Here is a 26580-nt window from a genome sequence, read left to right on the forward strand (position 1 = left end):
AATGCAATTGTGCTCTGGCTCCAATTCAAATTCAGTGACCAAATTATTAGATTCTTTCAATGTCTTCAGAAAGATACAATTCCTACCGATTTCAGCTCATCCAATGTGCGCACAATCCTAACTTAGAAAGCATATTTTCATCGTTTACTGTCAATATCTACAAGAACTCCTCTGTTTCAAAGAGGTTCTTGAACCACTGCTCACGTAATTGTGCAATGTATTCCTTATTATATTCAAAGACAAAGATATCAATTATTGAACATTTTTCAAAACCACTTGATGGTCCGAAAATGTAATCCTGCAATTGTCACTGACTTTCTGAATAAGGCAAAAGAAAATTTTTTGCACTACTTTAAGCTCAAAGCTAAATGTGAGTTTTCTTTAAATAAATTTTTAATTGTCATCATCAACCAAATTGTTCAACCCATTTATACTTCAGGCAATTAAGATGTTAGGTACATCATTAGTTTGGGTAAAACTTAGGTTGACATTTTTTATGTGAAAATATGGAGGAAACCCTTCAGTTCCATGCAGAATTGCTGGTATTTCCCCATGTAATAGCCAGCAGGTTCAGGACTTGAGCAACCTGTCTTACTTTGATGGCAGCTACATTAACGATTTTCAAACAGGTCTGAAACTGGCAAATGTGCCTAATCACATCAATTCTCCAGCGTTCATGTTGAAGAAAATGCTCAAAGAATCTGTGCCAGATTAGATTGAGTTTTCCTCTACAGATATCAGGGAAGTACTGCTGTGATGGATTACAGTACAGTAAACCCCCAGTATCCAGCACCTACAGGGAGCGATAGATGCCAGATATGCAAATTTTCCAGTTGCTTGAGACTCACTCCTATATGCCCAATACATCAGTATTAAGAATAAACAGTTTAAAAGACAAAAGACAGTGCAAAATGTAATTTGAAAGAAGTCAGTAGTTAATTATGTAAGGTTCACTTTAAGCAGGTAATTCCCATAACTTTCATAAATTAAATTTAAATCCCAATCACTGGCACTGTAACAGTGTTGAGCTAACCACTATGCTAACTGTTCCACCATCATAATTAACCTCCCTCTAGCTTACAGTTAAAGTCAAATATACTTAATAATATACTATTAAAGACTCTTCCTAGCAGGGATAGGGTGACACTTTGGGAGAGTCACCCCAACAGCGAGCAGAATTTGCTGGCCCTTCATCCTGGATGATGCCATTTTATTCAAACACAACTTTATTCAAACAGCTGCTGCTTGTGGGGCACGACCAGGGCGCTGCACTGGGTAAATGTTTGCTCACATCCTGACTAAGGATTTGTGTGTTGCTTCAGAAAACATTTACTTTTACACTTTTAAACTTTGACTTAAATTCTTATTCTCACACATTTTATTTATTTATTTATTCCTTGATTATTATTTTTGGTCAGTTACTTGAATTCTGAATAACAGGGATTTCAATATGTTTTATTGTGCAAATACCTTTAAATGAGTTGGCAATTTTAGATCTTCTTTACTTATCTGGTTAATTTGTGGTAGTTTTGGACTACACCCGAGTTTTCACAGCTTGTAGATAAGCCAGTTTTCTCTTTATCTTCACTAATTACACCTACTTTTCCCCACCATTCATTAAGATGGCTTCATTGCAAGAAAGGCTATACTGCTGAATTTGAACCTGATACCTTTCAGCAAGCTGACCTGGGGAGATTCACATAAGGCAAGTGATTTTGTTTTGTAGGTCAGTAGCAAGTGCTTGCAGCTCATTGCTAAAGTACTGTATATTCCAAACCAATGAGTCCACAGCATCTTTACAAATGATATTTTATCAATAAGCTTCATTGTGAGATTGTTATCTTTCTCCTGTTATGAGCCAAAGGATCCCAAAACCCAGTAGCAATAGATATTCACCATGACAAATGGTCACTTAAACAAAAGTTGTTTTTAATTATCTTTAAACATGAAAACAGAATCAAACTTTAACTTATCTCTATTTTTAACTTACTGAACCCAACTTAACCCCCTTCTAATTCTAAGTGCATGTATATGTAATGTGTGTGTTTCTCATTCTTTCAAGTTCTCTGGTTGAAGGCAATTCTTATACTGTGCACAGAATTTAACATGTATAAAGTTCATCAGGTTTTGGTGCTCGAAAGGTAAATGGTTACCGCACAGGAAGGTTCTTGTAGATTTGCAGAGAGAGGTGTGTGGTTCCAGGATTTCCACAACTGAGGTACCACCATTAGTCACCTCGATGTCTTGCTGATGAAACTTGACTCATCAGGGTTCTCCAGATAATAACCCCTTTCTTTCAAGTTACCACAGAGTTCCTTTCTGTTTCCCTTATTCCAAGAGAAACACTAGACAGCTGGTACTTTCAGCCATCTGCCACTCTAGAGCTTGTTTTAGCAAGCTTCACTGCTTGTTACAGCTTTCAGTGTCTCACACACTGACTGAGAGAACTTGTTTCACTCCTTTTCTCTCTCTCTCACACACACAGACCGACTGCTTGCAAAAAAACACCTGACCTTCTCCAGCAAACAATAGAAGTCAGTCTTCTGATTCATCTGTTGTTTTTAGGTAAACAAGAACCCTTTAGTGACCTTTCTGTGCACTCTTCAAAAGCTTTGCAAAAAAAGGTATCAAGAGACAGTATGGCTCTTGCAGATGCTTTAAAGACAATAGTCTATTCATTCTATAATTCACAATTTCTGCAAAGTCACTGTTGATATAAATTCTTCAGTATTTCAAATAAGATCTGCTACAAAGTGTGTGTATGTATGTAACCTACTCTACTTTTCCCAATTTATCTCCCAAAAATATTCCTAAATATTCTGTTACACCCCTCTGTTAAATTCTCCTGCATGTTCAATTTATTTATTGTCATATACATAAATGTACAGATACACTGAAATTCTTACTTGCTGCAAAAGATACACAATAATGTACCAAGTACAATCGTAAAAATTTAAGTTAGCACAAATGCAAGCCAGAAAAAGAGATAATAAATGTCAAAATATAAACAAACATTCACAGTGATGTCTTTGGTGGCTCTGAGATCATTTGTGGTTAGGGTCAGAGTATTGCAGGGAGATTCATGAGCCTGATAGCTGTTCTTGAATCTGGAGGTGCTGGATTTCAGGTTTCTGTACCTTCTGCTTGAAGGGTGCAAATATACTGTGACCAAGGAACTGGAGGTCCTTTATGATGTTGGCAGCCCTCTTGACAGCACCTCACATAGATGCTTCCAAAAACTGAGGTTAGTGGCCATAATGGACTTGGCTAGGTCTGCTCCTTTCTGCAACCTTCTGCAGTCCTGGGCACTAAAGTTTCGAAACCAAGTCATAATACTTTCCACATCATGGAAATTATACTGAGTGGTCTGAAAAAATAGTTAAAATTATGGTAAATACTTAAATTACTCTTTCCCTTTGTTGAAAGAGTAGAAAATGAAATATAGTTGATCTTTGTGTTCTCCAAAGGCTAAAGATTTTGTATAATTTATATATTCCTGTCTTTCCTTGCTTGTTATGCTAAATGTCTCTATAATAATTCATAAGGGCTACCATTTCTTCCCCTTGTTATTTTCCATTTATACCACAAGTAACCCATTTCTGATCAAATTTTATTAATGGGTCAGAAGAAACCAGCTGAAAGCTTTCACTGTTATCATATTCTCATTGTAACTGAATTTTTTAATGGACTCATTTAATTACCAGAGAAAAGACATAAATGTATATTCTAATTAAAGGTATTTTTGGCAAGGCCAACATTTATTGCCGTCTTTTTTTCTGATGTTGAGTTGCCACTGTGAACCACCATGTGCTCTGCTATCAAGAAGGGAATTCCAGAAAATAGATCCAGGAACAATCAAAGAAAGGGAATGCATTTCTATGTCATAACAATGTGAGATTTGAAACTGTATTTGGAGCTCATGGTGCTCCCATTGCTTGCTGATGGAACTCTCTAGTTTGGAAATTGCTGTTGGAACACTTTTTGAAGATCCACCACAGCACACCACCAATTATCATGGTGGTGTGCTGTTGGTGGAGGGAGAGAATGTATAAGGTGGTAGATTGAGTGCCATTCAATTGAACCATTTTATTCTGTACAGTGTTAATCTCAAGTATTGTTGGAATGGTACTCATCCATGCAAATGAAGATTATTCTATATTGCACACCCAATATGTGCATTGTAGATGGTGGAATGGCTTTTGGTACGTCAGGAGCAGAGCCACTTCCAGAAACCTATCATGTTGATTTTGGGGAATTCAGTAACACTAAATGTCAAGTGCAAGATTTTCTCTTGTTGAAGATATTTTTGAGTTAAACATGTGGTGTTAGTGTTAACTGCCATTTTTCAGTGTATGCCTGAATGGTGTCTGGATTGCCACTTATTCAGAATAAGTCCCATTGGCTTTGAACAATGGTGCAATCATTGGTGAACATTTCTACTTTTCATCTTTTAATGAAAGGAAGATAATTGAAGAGGAAGATGGATATGGTTGATCTTAGGACATTATACTGCTGTGATTTCCTAAGGCTGAAAATAATTATCCTCTTCAGACTATCACTCACCTTTGTGTGAGTTATGAACCCAAGTAAAAGCAGCAGTAGGTCAATCGTGTCTGCCATTTAGCAAGGCCATGTTTTACCTCAGCATCTTCCTGCATTAATCCTGTAAATACAATAGTCTCATGTCTAAAAATCTATCACTTTAAAAAAAAATGTACAAAGCAGATTAGCCTCCAAATCCCTTGAATAGAGAACTCCCAAGTGTTCACTTCCCTACATTAAAATCATTTTTTTCTCATTTATGTCTTGAATAGTTAACTCTCAAGTTTGATTCTTCGAGGGCTGCTAAACAACCCAACATGAGAAATAGCCACCATCTACACTGTCAAATCCCTTACTCTTCTCAGCTCAAGAGCATATAGGCCTGGTTTGGTTAATATCTCCCTATACAACAACATTATTCCAAGAATCAATCTAGTGAACTTTACTACAGTCTCTCTATCGAGAGCATGTTTTTCTCAATAGGGAGGTCAGATGTGCAAACAATATCCTACATATGGTTATACCAGAGCTCCATAGAATTGGAGAAAGAAACATCACAAGTAAGAAGTAAAACACAAACACTGTGGATGAAGTAAAAACAACACTGGAGAAACTCACCAGGTCAAGCAGTGTCCTTTTATAGCAAAGATAAAGATACATAACTGATGTTTTGGGCTTGAGCCCTTCATAAAAGTATGGAAAAATGTCGGCAGCAATTCAAACAAAAAGGAGCATGGCAGCAAAGGCAGGAGGCAATGTAGTGAAGGGAGTGAAGGCACAGCAGCCAGCAGGGGAGGAGGGATGGCTAAGTGAATAAAGAGGGCATAAGGTGGAAAGCTGAGGGAAAAAAAAGACAGGGGAAGGGAAGGGAATGAGAATAGAGAGTAGGTTAGCAGAAACCAGAGAAGTCGATGCCATCTGGCTGGAGAATGCCCAGACAGAAAATCAGGTGTTGTTCCTCCAATTTATGGCTGGTGTTGGTGGGATAGTACATGAGGCCATGGAGAGATATGGGAATGGAAGCAAGATGCAGAACTGAAATGGTTGGTCACTGGGAGGTCCCTGTCACAGGTATGACACTTATTTACAAATCCTTTTGCAACAAAGGCCAACATACTATTTTTAATTTTTTTTTTAAAGTTTAGACATACAGCACCGTAACAGGTCATTTCAGCCCAGGAGTCCATGCTACCCAGTTTACACCCCATTAATCTATACCCCCGGCACATTTTTGAACAGTGGGAGGAAACTGGAACCCCTGGTGAAAACCCACAAAGACATGATACATTGACTGTTTTAGCATTTTTTACTAAACAACCAAATAGTTTTGCAAAGTTTATTGCAAGACCAAAAAGCCCATGCATTTTGATTGAAGCTGCACCCTGTATTTATTTTTGTTGAGTTGCCACATAGTTAACCTCCACTGTTCTTCTTGAAAGATAGAATCCACATTGTGACTTGAAAAAAATGCTCTGAGCTCTGGGAAGAGACCTGAAAGGATATCCTTACATGACTTATGAGGAAAGGGTGAATGAGCTCGGGCCTTTCTCCTTGGAGCAACAGAGCAACATTGTGAAAGGTACAGATCAAGTCGAAAGTCACCTCCTTTTTCCCAGGGCAGCAATGGACATCTGTTGAAGGTGAGTGGAAGAAATTTTAGGGGATATGTCAGAAGTGGGCTTTGTTTTAAAAGCACCGAGTGGTGAATAGTGGAATGAATTGCCAATGTTACAATTGAACAAGACATTGATGAGTCCACATTCTGAGCACTGTGAGTGGTTATTCTCACCCAGCTATAGGAAACATCTCATTAAGCTGGATTGGTAGGGTTGAGTTACAAGAAGCTGGGACTTTTCTTCCCAGAACGTAGAAGGCTGAGAAGTCCTAATCAAGGTATATAAAATGATGTGATGCATAAATATGTAAATAGCCTTTGACCCAGTGTAGTGAAAAAAACTATATGGCACAGTCAAGATTGGCATAGATTTAAGGTGTGAGTGAGAAACATTTAAAAGGGAGTGAGAAGCACCTTTCTCACATAAAAGTGGCAGGTACTGGGAACATTCTGCCAGAGGAAATGGTAGAGACAGGAATAATTGCAAGCCTCAGAGGCATATGGGCCAAATGTTGTGTGGAGGATTGGGGTCAATCCTTGGTCCAGATTCTGGGGCAAGATCCAAATTAGCAGTTTATTCTCCTAAGGAATGAAAGACTCAGACCCTTCTTTAGTCAGTTCCCTTTACTTGTTACACAGGCCGTCACCTCAGCAGAGGATCCAGGAGCTCTCCGAACATTCAAATGCATGGGTTTAAATTCTCCAACTCCATCTGATATTAACCAACCTCAAAACAGTCACCTCCTTGGCAGAAAGCATCAGCATTAAGCTATGCCATGTCCATCTACATGATGCATCACATTGGGGACCAATCACCCAGATATGTCCTCCTCCCATCAGATATTTAAAGTTTCAATTCGCCCAATTCTTTAAAAATCACAGGACTCATCATCAGACTGCTGTTACCACATTCCAGAGTCTCTGCTGTTCCTGCTCAGTGACCTTTAGAGGTACTTTATATGCACTTCATGTGCCATCCCTTGCCTGCTCTCCTTTCCAAATGCACTGGAATGAATTTCCTATTTTGTACCCACCCATCCAAGAATGCGCCTGCAGAGGCAGGTGGTCATTCAGGTGGCAGCGCAATTTAATAGGAAACTTCCCCGAATGCAGATAATTTTGCAAAAAAATAAAACCAATGCATCAGCTATCTCATTAGTCCATTTAAGATCCTAAGCTCTCAGCCACAGTTCCAACAGTTTGCACATCTCCACTGCCCTACCGATTGTAACCTTCCTCATTTTCTTTCCCATTTCTGGGATGTTATCTCTACAAATGATGACTGATGCAACACTAGTGTTTAATTCATCTGTTATTGTCCTCTTTCATTGTCAATTTCCCTGAATTATTCTATTTTCTTAAGATACCATGGAGGTGAGGGAGTGTTGTTTTTAAAAACTTTTGATTAATTTATCATGTATGATTCCCAAATGCCTTGATAAAATCAATGTACATTTAGTTCATACAACATCTGTGATACAAAAGAGCAGACTTCCCACAAATAATAATTATGAATACCACTGTTGCCTCTTCCTGTGCATCTCATACATAGTCCAAAATAAACAAAATATTGCACATATATTGATATTTACAAGCAGTGATCAGTTAAGAAATCACATGCTGCAAGTGTGTAAACAAATCAAAAACTCTCTATAGAGCTGCAAATGCAAGGTTACATGGCCTGGAGCAGCATCAACTTTGGTTGTTATTGTTAAGCATTTAAGACAAAACAATGCAGTCCCATTCTTTTGGTGGTACTTCAAATCTTTTGGCGTGATTCAACATTGCTATGAAGCTTTCTGATGGAGCTTTGAGCTGGCCTCACAGTTATGCATATCTGTAGTTTGCAAATCAACAGAATAATTGGGCAGAGTATATGTCACACTTAATGTGCTATAATTATTAAATCTCCTTCCCTTGTTACCACCTTAATTAATTGGACATAATTTACCCATATCAAATCCATGATGACAGTCTTCAATTACATGTTCTGTACATGCTAATTTACACATCTAGAAATTTTCCAACAAATCATGCACATTTTTGTTACTTTAGAAATACAGCATGGTAACATTCTACCACACAAGACCATACTACCCAAAGACACCAATTAACCTACAAATCCTGTAGGTGTTTGGAGGGTGGGAGGAAGCAAGCAGCACCAAGAGGAAATCCATGCAGTAATGGGAAAAACGCACAAACTCCTTACAGACAGCACCAGATTCGAACCCGGGTCACCAGTGCTGTAATAGCATTGTTCTAACCACGTCACCCTGATGTTAGGCAGATTGGCATGGAGTCAGTACATTTGTACTCCCACCCCCACCCCTCCAACTTTTAAATGATGTTTTCCAGTCCTCTAGCAAAAGAGCACTAGAACATTATACAGTAAAACCCCTCATCCAGATTTCAAGCAACCAGCCAAAAAAGTGCTAGGAAAATAAATAGATTGAATGAATAAAACTAGAAATGCAAGTTTAAAATTGTAAAAGTTCTCTGAAGTAACTCACAAACCTTGGAAGATGGGAGCAAATATTCAGCCAGTGGAGTGCCTTGGTCATGCTTTACTCACAGCAGCTGCTTGAATAAAGTTGTGTTTGAATAAAATTGCATGGCCCAGGATGAAGAACTGGTTGATGTCGCTAGTCATTGGGGTGACTGTCTCTTTAAGGGTCTTCTTATCCTTGCTTAGTAAGTGTTTATCTTTCTTAGTATATTATTAAGTATATTAGTAAGGCTTTTGTCAGTAAACTTGGAGGGGGTTAATTATGTTATTGTTCGTCTTTCAGGCAGCTCTGTGGAAGAGGAGGAACCTGCAAATCCAGCAACGGTTAAAGGTTTTCAAAAGACATGACTGAAAATAAAATAAAATGCTTTAAGGTTTATAATATTCATGCAAATGAAGTTTGTTCAGTACAGATAAAGGGAAACTTATTGATGTTCTGAATACTAAAAAGATCCAAACACCGAACTTTATTTGTGGTGTCGACATGACATCATGTTGAAAAAAAATTATCACCCAACTTGCCCATGTGGGGCAATTTTGATAACAGAGCTCTCGTGTACTGTACAAAATTATAGTTGCAAATGGCAAAAAGGTCTGCAGATAGCACTCTGGATGTCAGTGAAAAGCAGAGATTAAGTTGTCTTTTGGTATGTATTAAACATTATTTCGTGCTCAAAAACCCTGCTGTTGTTTTTTTTTGTTGTTTAACCACTGATACAAGTATTTTGCTGATGGTACTGAGCTGCTTAAAGCCATTGTTCCAATAACCAAAAAACCCAATACAGTACGTTTCCGATAACCTGTAACGCTCGGGATTGGACGTGTATCAATTAACTGCGTTTTCTGGATATCTGAGAAATGCCTTTAAGAAATCCAGTTTAAGCAGGAAAATACTTGCATCAGCCATCTCTAATCCCAACAACTCCCCACCCCCATCGCCGAACCTGCCCAGGCCCTGAGGTCACTGCTCGGATCCCCAACACCTCCCCATCGCTGTCACCGAACCAGCCCTGAGCCCGAGGTCCCCACTCCAATTCCATAGTTCTGAAATGGCATCACCAAACCTGCCCAGGCACCCAAGGTCCCCGTTCAGATCCCTGACGTCTCCCCACTACCATCGCCGAACATACCCGGGAGCCCGAGTTACCCTTTTGGATCCCCAACATCTTTCCACTGTTGAAGCTGAACCTGCCTGGGAGCTTGAGGAACCCGCTCTGATCCAAGACACCTCCCACCACCATTTCCAATTCTGCCCGGGAGCTTGAGGTCCGCACTCCAATCCCAAACATCTCCCCAGCATCTTCATCGAACATGCCAGGAGCCAGAGGACCCAGCTCCAATCCCAGCCCAGTAGCATCAGCTTAAAACAACATAGGACAAGGGAAGGTTTTTCAAGCATGAAATAATGTTTAGTTCTTACCTTGAGTACACACAAAAGCTCCATTGGATTCAAAACAGTGCTAACAGCGTGTCAGAGTCCCACTTGAGCACGGCAGGTTAAAAAAAAATCAACTTTTTTTTTCCAACTTGTGACATCATGTCGCCACCGAACATATAATGGATAACTGAGAATTTTGTAAAAGTGGTTTTCGGATAATCGGAAATGTACTCTAACCAAAACCATTTCGGATACGGGGAAAATGTACGGTGTAGTATTTTTGTCTTTTCAATTGTGTATTCTCAATGCAGACGTATTAGCTAGGCATTGTAAGAGTGAGTCTCAAGCAGCCAGAAAACTCTTACCTGGCATCTATCAATCCCATAGGTGGCAGACACCAGGGGTTTTACTGTATTCACTGAGATGTAAATTCATCCCATTCTTCTTTTTAAAAAATCTGTAATACTTTTTATCTTGGACATTGATCTACTTCTAAAGACTCTGTACCCTACACTGTTATCTCTTTTATTACACCCATTATCCCCAACATTTCACATTCTTCCACCTCAATATCAATGCTCATATTATCACCCTGTCCAAGTCAAGACATGACAGATGTCTTCTATCTCCACATTCAGACTACTATTTTGGTCTATAATCAGACCTATTCTTTCTTCTACTGGGATCTATCCTTTCCTTCAATTTTTTCCAGCCTTTTCAACTTGGCATTAGGAGGTTTTGGACTTCACTGCAGTTCAGTCCCTCAATTAATAAAGAACTCAAATTTATTCGAATAATGTGACTTTATTTTTTAAATTATATGTTATTTTTTCCAATGGATTACATTTATTCATTTCTATGTACCATTGCTGTACTCTCAGGCTCTCTTCTGATTTCCAGGTTGACATTACACATGTTTTTTGCTACAGCTAAGGCTATCATAATAAATCTTTTTGTGCTTCATCCAGTTTGAGGCCTAATTCTTTAGTTCTTGTATTACTTATAAGAAAGATCTCTGGATTTTTTGGTATGTTGTTCTTTGTGATTTTATTTAATACCTGGTTTAGATCTTCCCAAAACTTTTCCACTTTCTCACATGCCCAAATTGCATGTACTGTTGTTCCCGTTCCCTTCTTACAGCGAAAACATCTGTCTGATACTGTTGGGTCCCATTTATTTAACTTTTTGGACGTGATATATAGCCTGTGTAACCAATTATATTGTATCATGCATAACCTCATGTTTATTGTATTTCTCATAGTTCCGGGGCATAGCTTTTCCCATATTTCATTTTTTATCTTTATATTTAGATCTTGTTTCCACTTTTGTTTGGGTTTACAGCTTATTTCATCATTCTCTTTCAGCTTGATATTCATATTTGTTATAAATCTTTTAATTATCATTGTGTCTGTAATCACATATTCAAAACTTCTTCCTTCTGGTAACCTCAGCCTGCTTCCCAATTTGTCATTCAAGTACGTTTTCAGTTCGATTTAGAGCATTGGAAAGAGCTACCACTAACACTGATAGGAAGGATAAACTGTATTAAAATGAACATTTTTCCAAGGATACTACACTTATTTCAGGCATTGCCAATACAACTGACAGAAAAATTCTTCAAAGAGTTAAAGAAAATAATAAGGAGATTTTTATGGAGAGGGGGGAAACCGAGGATAGCACTAGATAAATTAACAGAATGGTATAAACAAGGAGGCTTACAATTGCCAAACTTCAAAAATTATTATAGAGCCGCACAATTAAGGTACCTATCAGATTTTTATCAAACAAGGGAAAAACCAGACTGGACGAGACTAGAATTAGATAAAATAGGGGAAAAGATACCTGAACACATATTATATAAATGGGACGAAAAATTGGTACAACATAGAACTTCTCCAGTATTACACCATCTCCTCAATATATGGAAGAAGATTCATGTAGAAAGAAATAAAATAAATTATCAAATACCAAAACTAATATTGACGCAAAATAAGCTACTCCCTTTTACAATAGACAACCTTTCCTTTAGAAAATGGGAAAAAAAAGGGATTAAAAGAATAGAAAATTGTTTTTCAGGAAGTAGATTCTTATCCTTTGAACAAATGAGAGATAAGTACAATATAACTGGAGATACAGCGCTGGCATATTACCAACTGAGATCCTACTTGAAAGATAAATTAGGAAGCAATTTGAGTTTACCAGAGGGAAGTAACCTTGAATATGTGATTACAGATACAATGTTAATCAAAAGATTTATAACAAATATGTATATCAAACTGCAAGAGAAGGAGGAAACAAATGGTAAAACTAAACAAAAATGGGAACAAGATTTAAATATAAAGATAAAAAAGGAAACATGGGAGAAATTATGTTCTGGAACGATGAGAAATACAATAAATACGAGGCTGCGTATGATACAATATAACTGGTTACACAGACTATACATTACACCGCAAAAGTTAAATAAATGGGACCCAACAGTATCTGATAGATGTTTTCGATGTAAAAAAGAAAGGGGAACAACAATTCATGCAATCTGGACATGTGAGAGAGTAGAAAAATTTTGGGATGATCTCAATCAGATATTAAATAAAATAACAGAAAACAATATACCAAAGAATCCAGAGATCTTTCTCCTAAGTAACATAAAAAATAAAGAATTTGGAATTGACTTGGAAGATGCACAAAAAAGATTTGTCAAGATAGCCCTAGCCGTAGCAAAAAAATGTATTATGTCAACCTGGAAATTGGAAGATAATTTGAAAATACAACAATGGTATATAGAAATGAATAAATGTATTCCATTAGAAAAAATAACATATAGTTTAAGAAATAATATTGAAATATTCGAACAAGTATGGGAGCCTTACATTAAATACAATAGCGAAAACCTACCGGGAACAAACTTTACCTAAGTTGATGGAAGGAGAAGAAAAGAAAAGAATGGACTCAGTAGAATTTCTGGTGTATTTTTGTTGAATGACAACATTGTCTGACTGAATTAATGCAACCTAGATTGTATACCTAAAATGGATGAGAGGGGGGGGGGGGTGGCTTGGGAGGAGGGGGGGGGGGGGGGAGAAAAAGTCACTGTAAATGTGTGGAAAAGAAAAAGTGTATATCATGGCTATTGTGATTTATGGTGTGAAAAATAAAAAATTTTAGAAAAAAAGTACGTTTTCAGTTGGTGGTATGCAAACATTGTACCATGAGTTATTCCATATCTGTACTTCATTTGTTCAAAAGATAATAAATTATTTCCCCAAAAAACAATTTTCTATTCTTTTAATCCCTTTTCTCTCCCATTCTCTAAAGGAAAGGTTATCTATTATGAAAGGGATTAGTTGATTTTGCATCAATAATAATTTGGGAACCATACATGGAACACAACAGAGAGGGCCTACTGCGGACCTCCACCCCCTAAAATGACAGAATGAGAAGACGACAAAATGAACTGACCCAGTGTGTAAAAGTAGAAGACACAACTTTCTTCTTTATTTTCATTGTGTGATGACATTGTTTAATGGGTTTATTGTATTGTATATGTTGGGAAGGGGGTGGGAAGGGGGGAGGGAAGGGAGGGAGGGAAAAAGGGGAGAAAATGGCACTGTATATTCAAGAGGGAAATTTTTGTGTGTATTTTGGTTAATATGGTCATAGTGTGAAAAATAAAAAATTTAAATTTAAAAAAAATTAATAAAGAACTCACGGGAAATTATATCTTTGCTTGGGTTATATGACTTTTTAATGAAATCCTCAATCATTTAGCAAATATTTTTAATGTTTATACATTTTGCTTAACATTTGCCCTGCTGACCAAATTGATTTAAGCAATTTTTCCACTGCCCATACCAAATTAGGATGCAAAATCATAACATCCAGTGAAAGTGTATAATAATGTTTATATTGTGATCAATACAAATTCTTTATCCCCTACAGTATTTCATGTGAAGTAAAATCTGAAAGATTTTATCCACAGAATCATTCATTCCATTTGTATTTTAGATCAAGTGCAGGCTTGAAGATAAAATTGCTGAAGCACATTGAATAATTGTTATTTAAAACTCAATATAGCAATGTTCAATAGTAATTGTTCAAACGCCTTTTGTAACTAGTGTCAAGTTTGATCTCTGACAGGTAGGAACTTGTTTTACATTCAACCTGGTAATGTTCCAAAGTGAGATCTTTTTGGGTCGATCTAGGAAATTTCTTAGAGCAGATTACAGGAGTTAAATTTCCACAAACCCAGATTTATTTTTATTCTGTAATAATTCAGGGATAAAACCTAAACTGAAACTATCTAAATATCAAAAAGAATTTGTTAAAATTATGTTGACAATGGTATAGCAGTTGCATGGAAGTTGGAATGCAGAAATACATAGTTGTATTCTCCTTGAAAAAATTATCTATAACTTTAGAAATAAGTACAACATATTTAAAAGTTTGGTGTCCATATTTACAATTTTCAGGTGTCAATATTTAGTTGTATTCTTCCTATCCCTTGAACTGTGTTGCTCTTCTCCAAAGAAAATTAAACAGAATATGAATTTATGATCTGTGGAGAGTGCAGCACTTTCCAGCAATCCACTTTCCTTTTCTTTTTCTTGTTTTCCTTCCATATCTTTCTTTAGGGTCTTTTCTTGGGTGGGTGGAGGTTGGGGTACAACCATCATGGAGTAAATACTGGATTTATTTTTGTATTTGTAATTGACTGCATATATGGTCAAAAATTTGAAATCAACTATTAAGAAAAGTTTGATTCCTGACAAGCTGAAGCACAAACAGATCTACCGAAAATGACAAATCAAAATTACAAAGAAGACAAAGTAAAAATTAACCTCACTTCTTACATCCTTGTTTTGGTGTTCACTCAGTTTACACAACCTGAAAAAAGTTGTTTTCCATTTTCATTGATGAAGAAAATACTGATTTTGTCTCCAGATCTTCTCAACGCACACTTCTTCAATCAATTCAATGCCAAAAGCAGTGGATAAAGTAAAGGCTATAGAATCAGACATTTTCGTTGCAGCATGAAGACATGTTGCAGAATTAGCTATCCATCCAGCCAAATAATTCCAAAGCAGTAATATCTGTATATCCCAACAAGTAAAATTCCCAATTATGATATGCCCATTAAAGTGAGAGAAATTACGAAAGGACAGAAGTGGGGAGATTTACTGATGATTTAACAACCTTCAATTTTATTCACAATTCATCAGAAAATTATGCAGCCCATACCTGTGTCAGGCAAGACCCCGGCCACATTCAAGCATGGGTTGCTCAATGGCAAGCAGCGTTTAAACTATACAGCAGTTGAGTAATGAACATCCTCAACAAAAGCGAAACTACTAATTCTCAATGCTCATCAACATCCTGAATTTCACTCCCACACTGAAACTCAATTGACCAGCCAAGCAAATACTGTGGGTAGAAGACCACTCCAAAGTAAATGGGTCGCCTGTTGGTATCATCCACAATGCATGTACCAGAAATGAAATAGAGTACACTCCACTTGCTTGGATAAGTGTAGCAACTACATTCACGAAGCTCAAAACTATTTCAGACAAAACTGGCCATTCAATCAGCTCCTTATCCTCCACCTTAAATACCCATCATCGCCACCATCTGCAAAATGTAGTTACTTGCCTAGCTTATTCCAAAACCAGCTTCCAACCTCTAATCAATGCCAAAGAAGAGGTCAAGGACAGCAGGTGTATGGGAATCCAATCACCAATAGAAGCCCACCAGACACATATTGATGGAATATTTATCATTGTTCCTTCCATGGCATTGAGTCCAAATTCTAGAACTGCCTACCCACCATCACAATATAGATTATCACTACCTTCACAAGGGGTAAAAAGAATTAATGTTAGCCTCACTTGTGAGAATTATTCCACATATTGAATATTTAAAAAGCACACATGCACGTATTTCCCACGTGTTAGAAAAAGAGGAAATATTTTGATGTGCAGAGAAACAAGATTTAATAGGTACACAAGTGGCAGAAAATGGACTAAAATACCCTTGTTTCTACTGATAGTATCTTATTATAAACCATCTCAAACTGAAAGTCAAAAAGTACAAATAAAATTAATCTAACACTATAAACTTGCAAAAGATTGTGATAGATAAAGCAATGGTTCTCAACCTTTTTCTTTCCACTCACATACCACTATAAGTAATCCCTATGCCATCAGTGCTCTGTGATTAGTAAGGGATTGATTAAGGTTGTATGTGGGTGGAAAGAAAAAGTTTGAAAACCATTGTTTTAATCATACCTAATTGACTCGTTATGTGCAGGGTTTCATAACTCCAAAGAAAATGGGCCAATGACAATTTTTCCTCAAGCAAAATATTTCAGTAAGAATTGGGTTTCGAGCAGTGATTCTCAACCTTCCCTTCCCACCCATATACCACCTTAAGCAATCCTTTACTAATCACAGAGCACCAATGGCATAGGGAATACTTAAACTGGGAAGTGAGTGGAAAGAAAAAGGTTGAGAACCACTGGACTAAAGTGCATTTATTTTAATGAAAAAATAGTTATGGGTAAAGCAGATGAACTCAGGGCACAGACTGACATTATGGGATTGGAATATTATAGAAACAAAAAAAAACCTGGCCAAGAGAGAGCAAAATTATCAGCTCAATGTTCCAGAGTACAGAGGATGAGGAAGAGGCAAGAAAGGAGGGTTTAGAGTATTTTAATAGAGAGAACATCACAGCAGAAAGGTTATCCTTAGGAGATTGTCTAGTGACACTATAGGAATGGAAATATTAGCATTTTGATGCATTTGTATTACAAACTGTGAGCAGGAATTAAAGGAATAAATATGTAGGAAGATCACAGGTAACTGCAAAATAATAAGGTGAATAATAGTTGGTGAATTCAACTTCCGTCATATTTTCAGGGATCCCATAATGCAAAGGGCCTGGACAAGGCAGAGTTTCCAAAATGTAACCTGGCAATATTCTTGAAACAGTACGTAGAGGGTCCTGTTAGTGCAGGTGCAACATTGAGCATTCTATTGGGTATTAAGGCAAGGAGAGTGACTGAACTGTCAATGGGGGAGCAATTTGATTTGTGACCATAATTGTATTAATTTAAAAATTATTATGGAAAAAGGTTAAAGTTCTAAATTAGAGAAAGTCTAGTTTTGAAGGCATGAGACAGGAATAGCTCAATTATCTATCCTGGTCAGTATGGACAAGTCAGGCCAAATGGCCCGTTTCTGTGCTATGTACCTCTGATTTGTAACACAAATTAACCCAAAAAAAAAGCATTCAAACAAATTTAATCATTGTTTCCAATATATAAATGGCTTCAGATAAGTCACACCCACCTCATTACCACCAACTGCTTTGGTTAGGATTACAGCAGATGACACTGGAGGCGGCATGCAACCAACCGTCTGCAAACTGAAACAGGCCCAAAACACATTAGAAGGGTAGTGCTTTCCATTATCAACACAGCATTATTAAATAGCACAAACTTAAACCCTTAAACACGTAACAGAATTTCATACACATTCTGCAAATATCTAATTCCAATACTATATTCATTGGTGACACTCAGTAGTTTATCAACAAAAGCAATTCAATGGCTTAAACCTACAATGAAAGTCTTTTTCATGTTTTAAATGCATGAACTGCTGCCATTTTACTGAATAACTCAACTTAAAACTTTCACAAGGGAAATTTCAAAATTTGTTATCATATTTTACAACACGTAGCATTACTTTAACAGTCAGTTAATCGACAGCAAAAGATGACTGGTGTCCTACGCAAGCATCCACTTTTAAGCAAATGTAATGATTAATCAGAAGGTGAGAAAAATATGCCCAAAATTGGTACACATATTTCTTTTCAAATGAGCTTTTCAAGCTCATATCAGAATCTTTCTCTCCCAAGATGTCCATATATTAATTTGGAATTAGCAACTTATTAATCAAATGGGTTGATGATTCTTGGATTGGTTATTTACTGTTATTATAACCTGTGGAATAATTATATTGGCCTATCAATAGGGGAGGGGGGGGTGAGGCAGTACATTTACACTTCTTTATACAGAAGAATACTGCTTTCAAGTGAAGCACCATTTACAAAAATATCTCTGTGATTAATGCTGCGGTTGTGGTGAGTGACTTACCAGCAAGTGAACCGGCTCCCAAAATGATGAATGTGCTGTGGAAAACATTGGAAATTGACCTGCATCCAACACAGATTTTTATTTGGGGCTGAATAGATCTCTGATGACATCACTTCCTGTCTATGTGTCAGAAGCAGTGATGTACACAAGACCAGCCTGCAAGCTTGGAGGTCTCAGTCTTGCACTAGTCTCCACAGTATGTACATCGACTTCCCCACATATACATCAACTCGACAACGTGTACAACGCTTCCACAATGTGTACACTGATGTCTACAGTAGCTCAGAATAAAATACTTTTGTACAATGGTCACCCCAACAATCCAAACAATATTTGGACCCTAACATGAAAAATTTTTCTTCGATACATGCTTGTGGCTCTGAGTCTGCCAACGTTTTGGACTTAACAACCACATGTATGGTTTATCCAAGCAGAAGCCCAACTCAAGTTGAGGCAGAAAACATTTGATTCCACGCAATACTACTATGTAGTAAGTGCCCTGGATCAAGAGACGGCACCAGATCGCTTCCCGGTATCACATTTACAGGACTTAGTCTCCAACCTGCAGGGAGCCCGCATCTTTTCCATGGTTAACCTAGTCCTGGGGTATCATCAGATCCCGGTCCACCCAGATGACATTCCAAAAACGCCTATTATTACATCCTTTGGACTTTCTGAATTCAGAAAGATGCCTTTTGGGCTCAAGAAGGCAGCGCAGTCTTTCCAATGTTTAATGGACAGAGTGGGACACAATCTCAACTTTACCTTCATATAACAAGACGTCATTTTTATCGCTAGCTGCAGTCATCAGGAACATTGTCCCACCTGCACAAGCTTTTCACTCAATTGAATGAGTTTGGGCTGACCATCAATCCGGCCAAGAATCAATTCGGATTAGCGACCATAGAATCGACATAAACGGAGCAAAGCCACTACTGGCAAAGGTCAAAGTGATCCAGGCATTAGCTAAGCCCAGCACAGTTGAAGGCCTCTAGGAGTTTGTTGGAATAATGAACTTTTATTGCCGGTTTCTACCATCAACGGCTTGCATCATGCACACCCTCTTCGCCATGGTGTCAGGTAAGGCAAGGGATGTCACTTGGGACAAAGAATGCCAAGGAGGCACTGGCTAATGCTGCATTGTTGATCCACCCAAGAACGGATGTCCTGACAGCGGATACATCCAGTATGGTAGTAGGAGGGGTGCTTGAACAGTATATCGATGGGCATTGGAAACCATTGGCTTTCTTTAGCAAGCACCTAAGACCACCAGAACTCAATTACTGTGCTTATGATCAAGAATTGTTGGCATTGTACCTAGCTACAGACATTTCAGGTACTTTCTAGAGGACAGGCATTTCGTGGACCACGAGCCGCTTACATTTGCCTTCATTAAGGTAATCAGATCCATGGTCGGATCATCAACATTTATCATATATTTCTGAGTTCACGACGGCCAACGAACACATCTCAGGTAAAGGCCAACGTAGTGGCAGATGTGTTGTCTCGCCTGGCCAGACAATCTGTGCAGAACTTAGCTCAAGGGGTGGACTATGATGTGATCATGAAAGCGCAACAGGAAGACAATGAAATTCAAACCTGCAACTGGAAGAAATTCCAGTTGCAGGTTTGAGGGAGCTTAAACTCCTGTGTGACGTATCTACTGGTCATTCTCACCCAATCATTCCAGTGGCCTGGAGGCACCAGGTATTTAATGCGGTACACGGGTTGGCACATCCATCCATCTGAATGACTATCCAGATGGTAGCTAACAGATTTGTGGCATAGCTTTCAGAAACAGGGTGAAGACGTACTCCTTGCCAGACATCCAAAGTCCAGCAATACATGAAAGCCCCACTACAATCTTTTGAGCCGATGTATTGGAGGTTTGACCAAGTACATGTGGACATTGTAGGCCCCCTGCCAATGTCACGTCATTTCCATTTTCTTCTCAATAGAGTGCATCAGGCCACATGGTGGCCAGAGGCGGTTCCACTGGCAGACATGACTACTGACACTTGCACCAGGGCCCTCATTTCCATCTGGATAGCACGTTTCAGTCTGCCAGAACACTATCAATGCAGTTAATATTTCTCAGTAACTGTATTTTTTTTGGAGAGAAGGATGTTCATTTACCCAGCTGTAATCCATTTGTATCCATGTATCAAGTGGTTGAATTTCCAATGGAAATACTGGCCTTTTGTGAAGTGATAAGCAGTATTTTGGAATTAACCAAATGAAAAAAAAATTGACCCAATAATAATGGGGCTCTTGTACAGAAGTTAAACATGAATAAGTGACTTTAGAAATCTCCAACTGCTGCAGATTTATACAACAATACCAAGTCTGTTCAAAATACTTGAGTTAATGCCCTTGGGGAAAGGGAAATCAGGTTGGTATTTCTCAATAATTCCAACTGAAATAGCACTGGTCTGAAAATGTACAGAACTTTTATATTCTATAAATATCTCAACATCTAACCAATTAGATATAATTAACACCCAATATTAATCTCCAATTCATAGATTCCAACCTAGCTAAAAAATGTTCAATAGGCCCTTTACCAATATTTTTCTCCTTCACCCTTTTCTATTTAACTTAGTTGAAGAGCTCACTTGGGAAATAGTAGATGAAAGTGTATAGCTTTCTAACAATCATACAAAAGCTGAGCAAATTAATATATCACTCTCCAAACCAAAACCTTCTGCTTTACAAAATGTCGTCATACTTAAATTAAAAAGAAATTAAACATTAAAAGCAAAAGTTAGAAATGAATGCCTTACCCTTTTAATAGCCATGGATTTATAGATGTCAGAGCTAATAATTTAAGGATAAACCAAATAGCAGTTGGGAAAAATGCAAGGGTGAAGGTCTGCACAAACAGGTGGAGTTTGACATGCATTAAAGCATCAGCCAGCTCCTGAAACACAAGAGAGAAAAAGGTTGAACAAAATTTGAAATAGCAAGAAGTTACACAAAAGCAGATTATTTTTCTTAACATTTTACAAACAAATCACTAAAATATTCATTTAAAAAATCAAATTATCTTTGTATCTTCTTGTTAGAATACTTAAAATCTCAAATTAGGTCACAAGTATAAAATCTCAATACACCATTTTTTTCAAAAAACAGCTGAATTAATGTTGGTTTCTGCATAAACTTAAACTGGTATTCAGCCAAATATAATAATGTCAGTCTTGGCTCAGCAACAGAACCTGAGTTGGACGCCCATACACACAATTTGTAGACGAGGCTGTTGAGCACACAATTTTGCTCCACTACAGAAATCCTATCAAAAGAGGATTGTGAAGATCCAGAAAATGTTCTTAACATGCAGGTCTAATTATGTACATACACATGTAAACATGTACATATATATTCAGGCTTAAGTTCATCTTCCACCAGCATTACTAAAGTTAGCTATTTTTACCTCATGGCTAATTCTGGAGTCAAGCTGCTCCCAGATGTAGTAGAGCAATTCCACAGAGTACAACTGACTACAGAACATCAGGTCTAACTGTTTTAGGTGCATGGAGGTCAATTCTCCAGCGCACTCCAAAACATCCTCTGCCTTTGGACTTTGTATGAATCCTGTGACAGACGATGTGTAATAACAGATACGCTGACAATCCATTACTCAACAATTCCCTAATTTATACTGGTAACTGGCAACATAATCAACAGTCATTCAAATCCAGATTTTTTTTTGTTGAAAATATTTCTAAGAATTCAAGATATTTTAATATCATTTACAAGTATTATTATTAATTATTTACAAGTAATAATTCAAATTGCTAAAAACAAAAAAGACATCTCAATTCTTTGTAATGACAGTTATGCATATCGAGATTGTAGTGATGTGATGTATTACGCTGACTGCTCGCTATTGGTTATGACTGTAGATTGGCTTCACCCAACTGGTATAACAGATGGTGCAACTTATCCCACTGGTCAGTAGAGATGGCTTCTTCTGTTAATAAAAGCCTATAGTATGATACAAGTCTGGTCCTTGCTTATGGCATATCAATTTTATTAATAGAAGAAAATTATGGATACTTCCCTGAAACCTGGAAGACTCGAGATAGATCAAGATGCCACCCGAGCTGGAGAAAAATTTCCACCACAGGCTCCAATGTTTTGAAGCACAAATGCGAAAGAACAATGTCATGCAAGACGCCGAGAAAATGGACCATTTCGTGCCTCTCCTCGGAGACGTCCCCTACTCCGTGGTCAGAGAGGTAGCTGGCTACCAGAACGCAGTGAATCTCCTTAGAGCCTATTATGATGTGCCTCAGAACACCCTGTACGCAAGACACCAGCTTCACATTTGGAAGCAAGAAGCAGGTGAGAGCATAGATGTTTTCGCGCTGAGAAGGACTGTGCCTGCGCTGCCATCACGGCTGAAGCCCACCATGAGTCCCTGATGTTAGACGTGCTCATAAGCGGTCAGGAATCCGGATACGTTAGACAGTGTCTACTGGAGACCCAGGGCTTGACCTTTAATGCGGCTCTGCAACAAGCGAAGATGCTTCTAACTGCACTACAAGGGGCGAAAGCATTCGAGCAAGGGAGAAGTGCCAAAGTGGCACCCCTCAGACCAACCTGTAGTGAAGATTCACTACTAAGCTCTATGAAACCGTGGTGCAAAAGCCGGTCCCCGAAGTGTTACTTCTGCAGCTTGGCACTACATGCCCGCAACTGGTGGCCCTGCACGCCAAGATACCTGCACCAACTGCGGGAAGAAGGGCCATTGGGCCAGAGCTTGCCAAGCTAGAGTCGACATCTGGCATATCAGAGATTAAACAAAAAAATTACTCAAGTTGGTTGGGAGCTGCCAGATAACCTACCGCTATGGTTTCTAAACTGGCATGGTAAAGCTAAAAAGGGGTATAACACAAAGTTTTTATGCAGTTTTTGTACTTTACATGAAAAAATGGAAGAGGGATGGCTTATCAAAAAAAAAAAAATTCTCTCCAAAGTGGGAAATTCTCATCCACAAGGTTAGGGCACAGATGTTCTGAGCTCTGCAGCTGGCAGTTACTGACTTTTCTTTTGTCTGGCCAGTGACCAGTGTCTGTTTTCAATGATCATTGCATTTAACAAAAGAATCCTTTAGGTGGACAATTGAAAACCAGTCTATGGGGATAGGATAAGCAATCAAGAAACAAAAGTAATCCACAGCTATCTTCATTTATCTCCTGCAGTACACAAAAGTGGTGAAGAAATTCAGGTCTTACAGCATCCATAGAAAGCAAGACAGTCAACATTTTGGGCCCAAGATCTTCTTCAGGTGCGCCAAAAAATCAGACAGAAGCATGCAAGTATAAACTATAATAAACAAAATAACTTCTGATATGTCGTATAACTATATAATACATTTAACCCAATGCAGGGCATCATAAAGCAGCAATGAAATACCATACAATGTGATTTAATGATGTTGGTTGAGATAGAAACATTTGTCATTCTAAGATAACGCTTCTACCTTTCCCCGTTACTCAACAAAAATCATTGCTGTCTCAGCCAACCATTACAGAGAGACTCAATTCAATTTTTATACCAAAGACAGAACTAACTGCAAAGTTTGATCTATAACTTCCTGACTGAAATGCAAGCATATGCTGCAACTCATTAAGGAGTCAAAGATGGAGGAAAATTAATCATTCTTATAATAAGAAAGGAATGTTATAAAACTATTAATGGAACATAGCTTTGAAGAGGTGCAGCTCTGCAGAAAAAAATTTAAAATCCCATGAAGTTTCCTATTTCTCCCCGCCCCCCCCAAAAAAAAATCCCTGGACTTCGTTAGTCATGAATTATTCAAGCTTACCTCAGACTTTAATGAGAGCCCACTGTTGAAAAATATAGTTGAAACTGCAACATAAGTTATTGTAATTTCTGGTTTCAATGGACCTATTGAAAACAAAAGCCATTTTATTAGATTAGTTTGTACATAAGAGTTGTGATATCTGTAGCTAAACATTAACCTCAGAATAGATTTTAAAATTCTTGACAATTTTCTAAATGTTCCCACAGATTTTTTTTCCCCTCTTAAAAATTAAAAAAATGAATCACAAGATACAGAACTTGATTTTTAAAAGAGCTAGGATTTGAAGTATTAAGTTTCCAGCAAAGAAATCCCATTCTAAGATAAAAATTCTCAAGTTTACAAGACAATCTATTTTACACCACATTGAAGTACTGCATAAAATACATATTTAAGCAAAATATTGAAATGAAACAAATAAACAATGGAAAATAGTAAAACTTTTTAGCTTATTTTGTTTTATTATATTATCAGCCATGCAGTCTGATCATGTACTCTGATGAATTAAACTACATTTCAATCAATGCTTGCAAAGATTGAGAAAAATTTAATAATGTCACATTTAATGTGCAGAGTCTATAATACATTAATACATGTGAAGATTTAACAACCCATTATTAATAATATAAACAGTAATATTTACCAATAGTACAACTATTTTTAAAACATCCAACTAAACTGATGGTTTTCAAACTGCTCCCCTAAACTTACATTCCACCTCAAGCAATCGCCATGCCATTGGTGCTCTGCGATGAGTCAGGGATTGCTTCAGGAGGTATGTGAGTGGGAAGGGAAGGTTGAGAATCACTGCTCTCGACCCAATTTTGCTTGAGAAAAATCGTCATTGGCCCATTTCTTTTGGAGTTATGAAACTGTGCACATGACGAGTCAATTAGGTACGATTAAAACAGTGGTTTTCAAACCTCAAGTACCACCTTCAGCCATGTGCACTTATGGCATAGGGATTGCTGAAAGTGGAATGGGGGGGGGGGGGGCAGTTTGAAAACCACAGAGGAGTTCAACACCTTATCCGAAGTACAACATTTTGACAACTTTAACACAGAATTTAAAGATGATCATGTCAAGAAACCTTCTCAAAATTCTGAACGGAGGAAGGACAGAAATATTAAACGATTGAGAGTTTGAGGCTGGTTGATCTACTGATTACAACGCCTCCAATTTTCTTTTACTCAATCTGCATGCTCGGAAACTCACTGTCTTTATTCTGGCCACAATGTTTGCCCAAGAGAAAGAGCAGGAAGGAAAAATGTATCCAGCAGGTAAATCCACAGCTCAAAATAAATCTCCAGTGAGATGTGGAAAAAAAAACCCATTCTAATATTCACTGGAATAGTAAAAATGTACTTTTCCATATTTAAAATCTCCTGAAGTCGACGTTCCCATGGATCGTCCACAAAGTCAGATGGGAGGGAGCCTTCTCCGGGTTGGGGAGCAAAGTCGCGAATTTGAAGACGAGCTGTCATGTAACATTCCAGCTAAAAGTTTTCTTCCCCGAGACAAAGCCAAGGATGGACAAGGAAGTCCAGGGAAACAAGAAAGTCTGCAGACGCTGTGATTGTTTTTAGATGCACAAGGAAGTTTCTCCAACCACACACAAACACACAAAGAAAATCCCGAGCTCACAAGACGTTAAAAGAACTGGTTATCGCCATCACAGTTTGTTTTGGGCGAATTGGATGAACTTAGTTCAAATGCAGTAACTGGGGCCGCCCTGTTCTCTAAACAACCCACGGCCAACGTTCAAAACGTGAGCAGCGAATGGGAATGACGTTGATAATATTCAGGGCTCGAATTAAAAGAACATCTTCAACATTCGTCCAGCAATAGAGGAGGGAGGAGCCGCCATGACGGGATTTGGGGGTCAAGCACCGAATGCATCACGGCCTCAGCCAACAGAAGGCAGCGAGTTTCCGTGACGGGTCGTGCCCGAGGTGCAGCAGGAAGGCAACGGGCAGCGCTGTCCCGCACATCAGCGCGGCCCGGGCCGCCAGCTCAGCCCCCGCAAGCTCGGCCCCTCCGCGGCCACTCACCTCCGCGTCTCCCCAGGGAAGGCTGCAGCTTCGCCAAGCTGATGGCCAGCACGATGCCCACCAGGAACCAGTACCTCCTCAGGCGCTCACACGGCCCCATCTCCGCCCGGGGCGGGGGGAGAGAGCGCAGCACCGGTCGGGCGTCTTGGGCGCGCGCGCGTCACCCGACGCCGCCACCTCTTCCGGCTTCACCGCCAGTCAGGGGGCGGCACGAGGGCAGGGCGGCGGCGGCCGGAGCCAATCGCAGCCACAGCATGCATTTGTTGAGCGCAGATGTGGCGTGGTGGCAAACGGCAGGAGAGCGCCGCGTCTTCCGGACGCGCCGTTGCACGCTGCTGCTCCTGGCTCATTGATTGCATATCGTCGTATCAAGCGCCGGCTGTGCTGTGCTCTAATTGGGAATTTTGTGCAATTCCGGCACGTTTTGTGGTGTATATTTCCTAAACTAAATACGTGGAGAGGGGAAGGAATTTCGGCGAGTCGGGCTGGGCTTCTCAACCTCGCCCGGA

General features: G+C 38.6%; 1 protein-coding gene across 35 annotated transcripts in view; it reads right to left on the reverse strand.

Moving 5' to 3' along the window:
• The window catches only part of slc10a7 (solute carrier family 10 member 7), a 199254-nt gene extending 172993 nt beyond the window's left edge, over positions 1–26261 (reverse strand). For 9 of the 35 annotated variants that reach the window (XR_011354083.1, XR_011354084.1, XM_069926370.1 and 6 more), the window contains exons 1-3: positions 26072–26261; positions 24024–24106; positions 17388–17463 (exon numbers count right to left, since the gene is read on the reverse strand). Coding sequence is in view for 22 of the 35 variants with exons in the window: in XM_069926370.1 (XP_069782471.1) it covers positions 17392–17463; positions 24024–24106; positions 26072–26171 (255 nt within the window). In the remaining 13 variants the exon portion in view is untranslated. The other 26 variants (XR_011354076.1, XR_011354077.1, XR_011354075.1 and 23 more) reach the window with 13 other exon arrangements.
• Between the last annotated feature and the right edge of the window lie 319 nt (positions 26262–26580).

The sequence above is a fragment of the Narcine bancroftii genome, chromosome 3 (genome assembly GCF_036971445.1).
Source record: "Narcine bancroftii isolate sNarBan1 chromosome 3, sNarBan1.hap1, whole genome shotgun sequence".
NCBI classification, from domain to species: Eukaryota; Metazoa; Chordata; class Chondrichthyes; order Torpediniformes; family Narcinidae; genus Narcine; species Narcine bancroftii.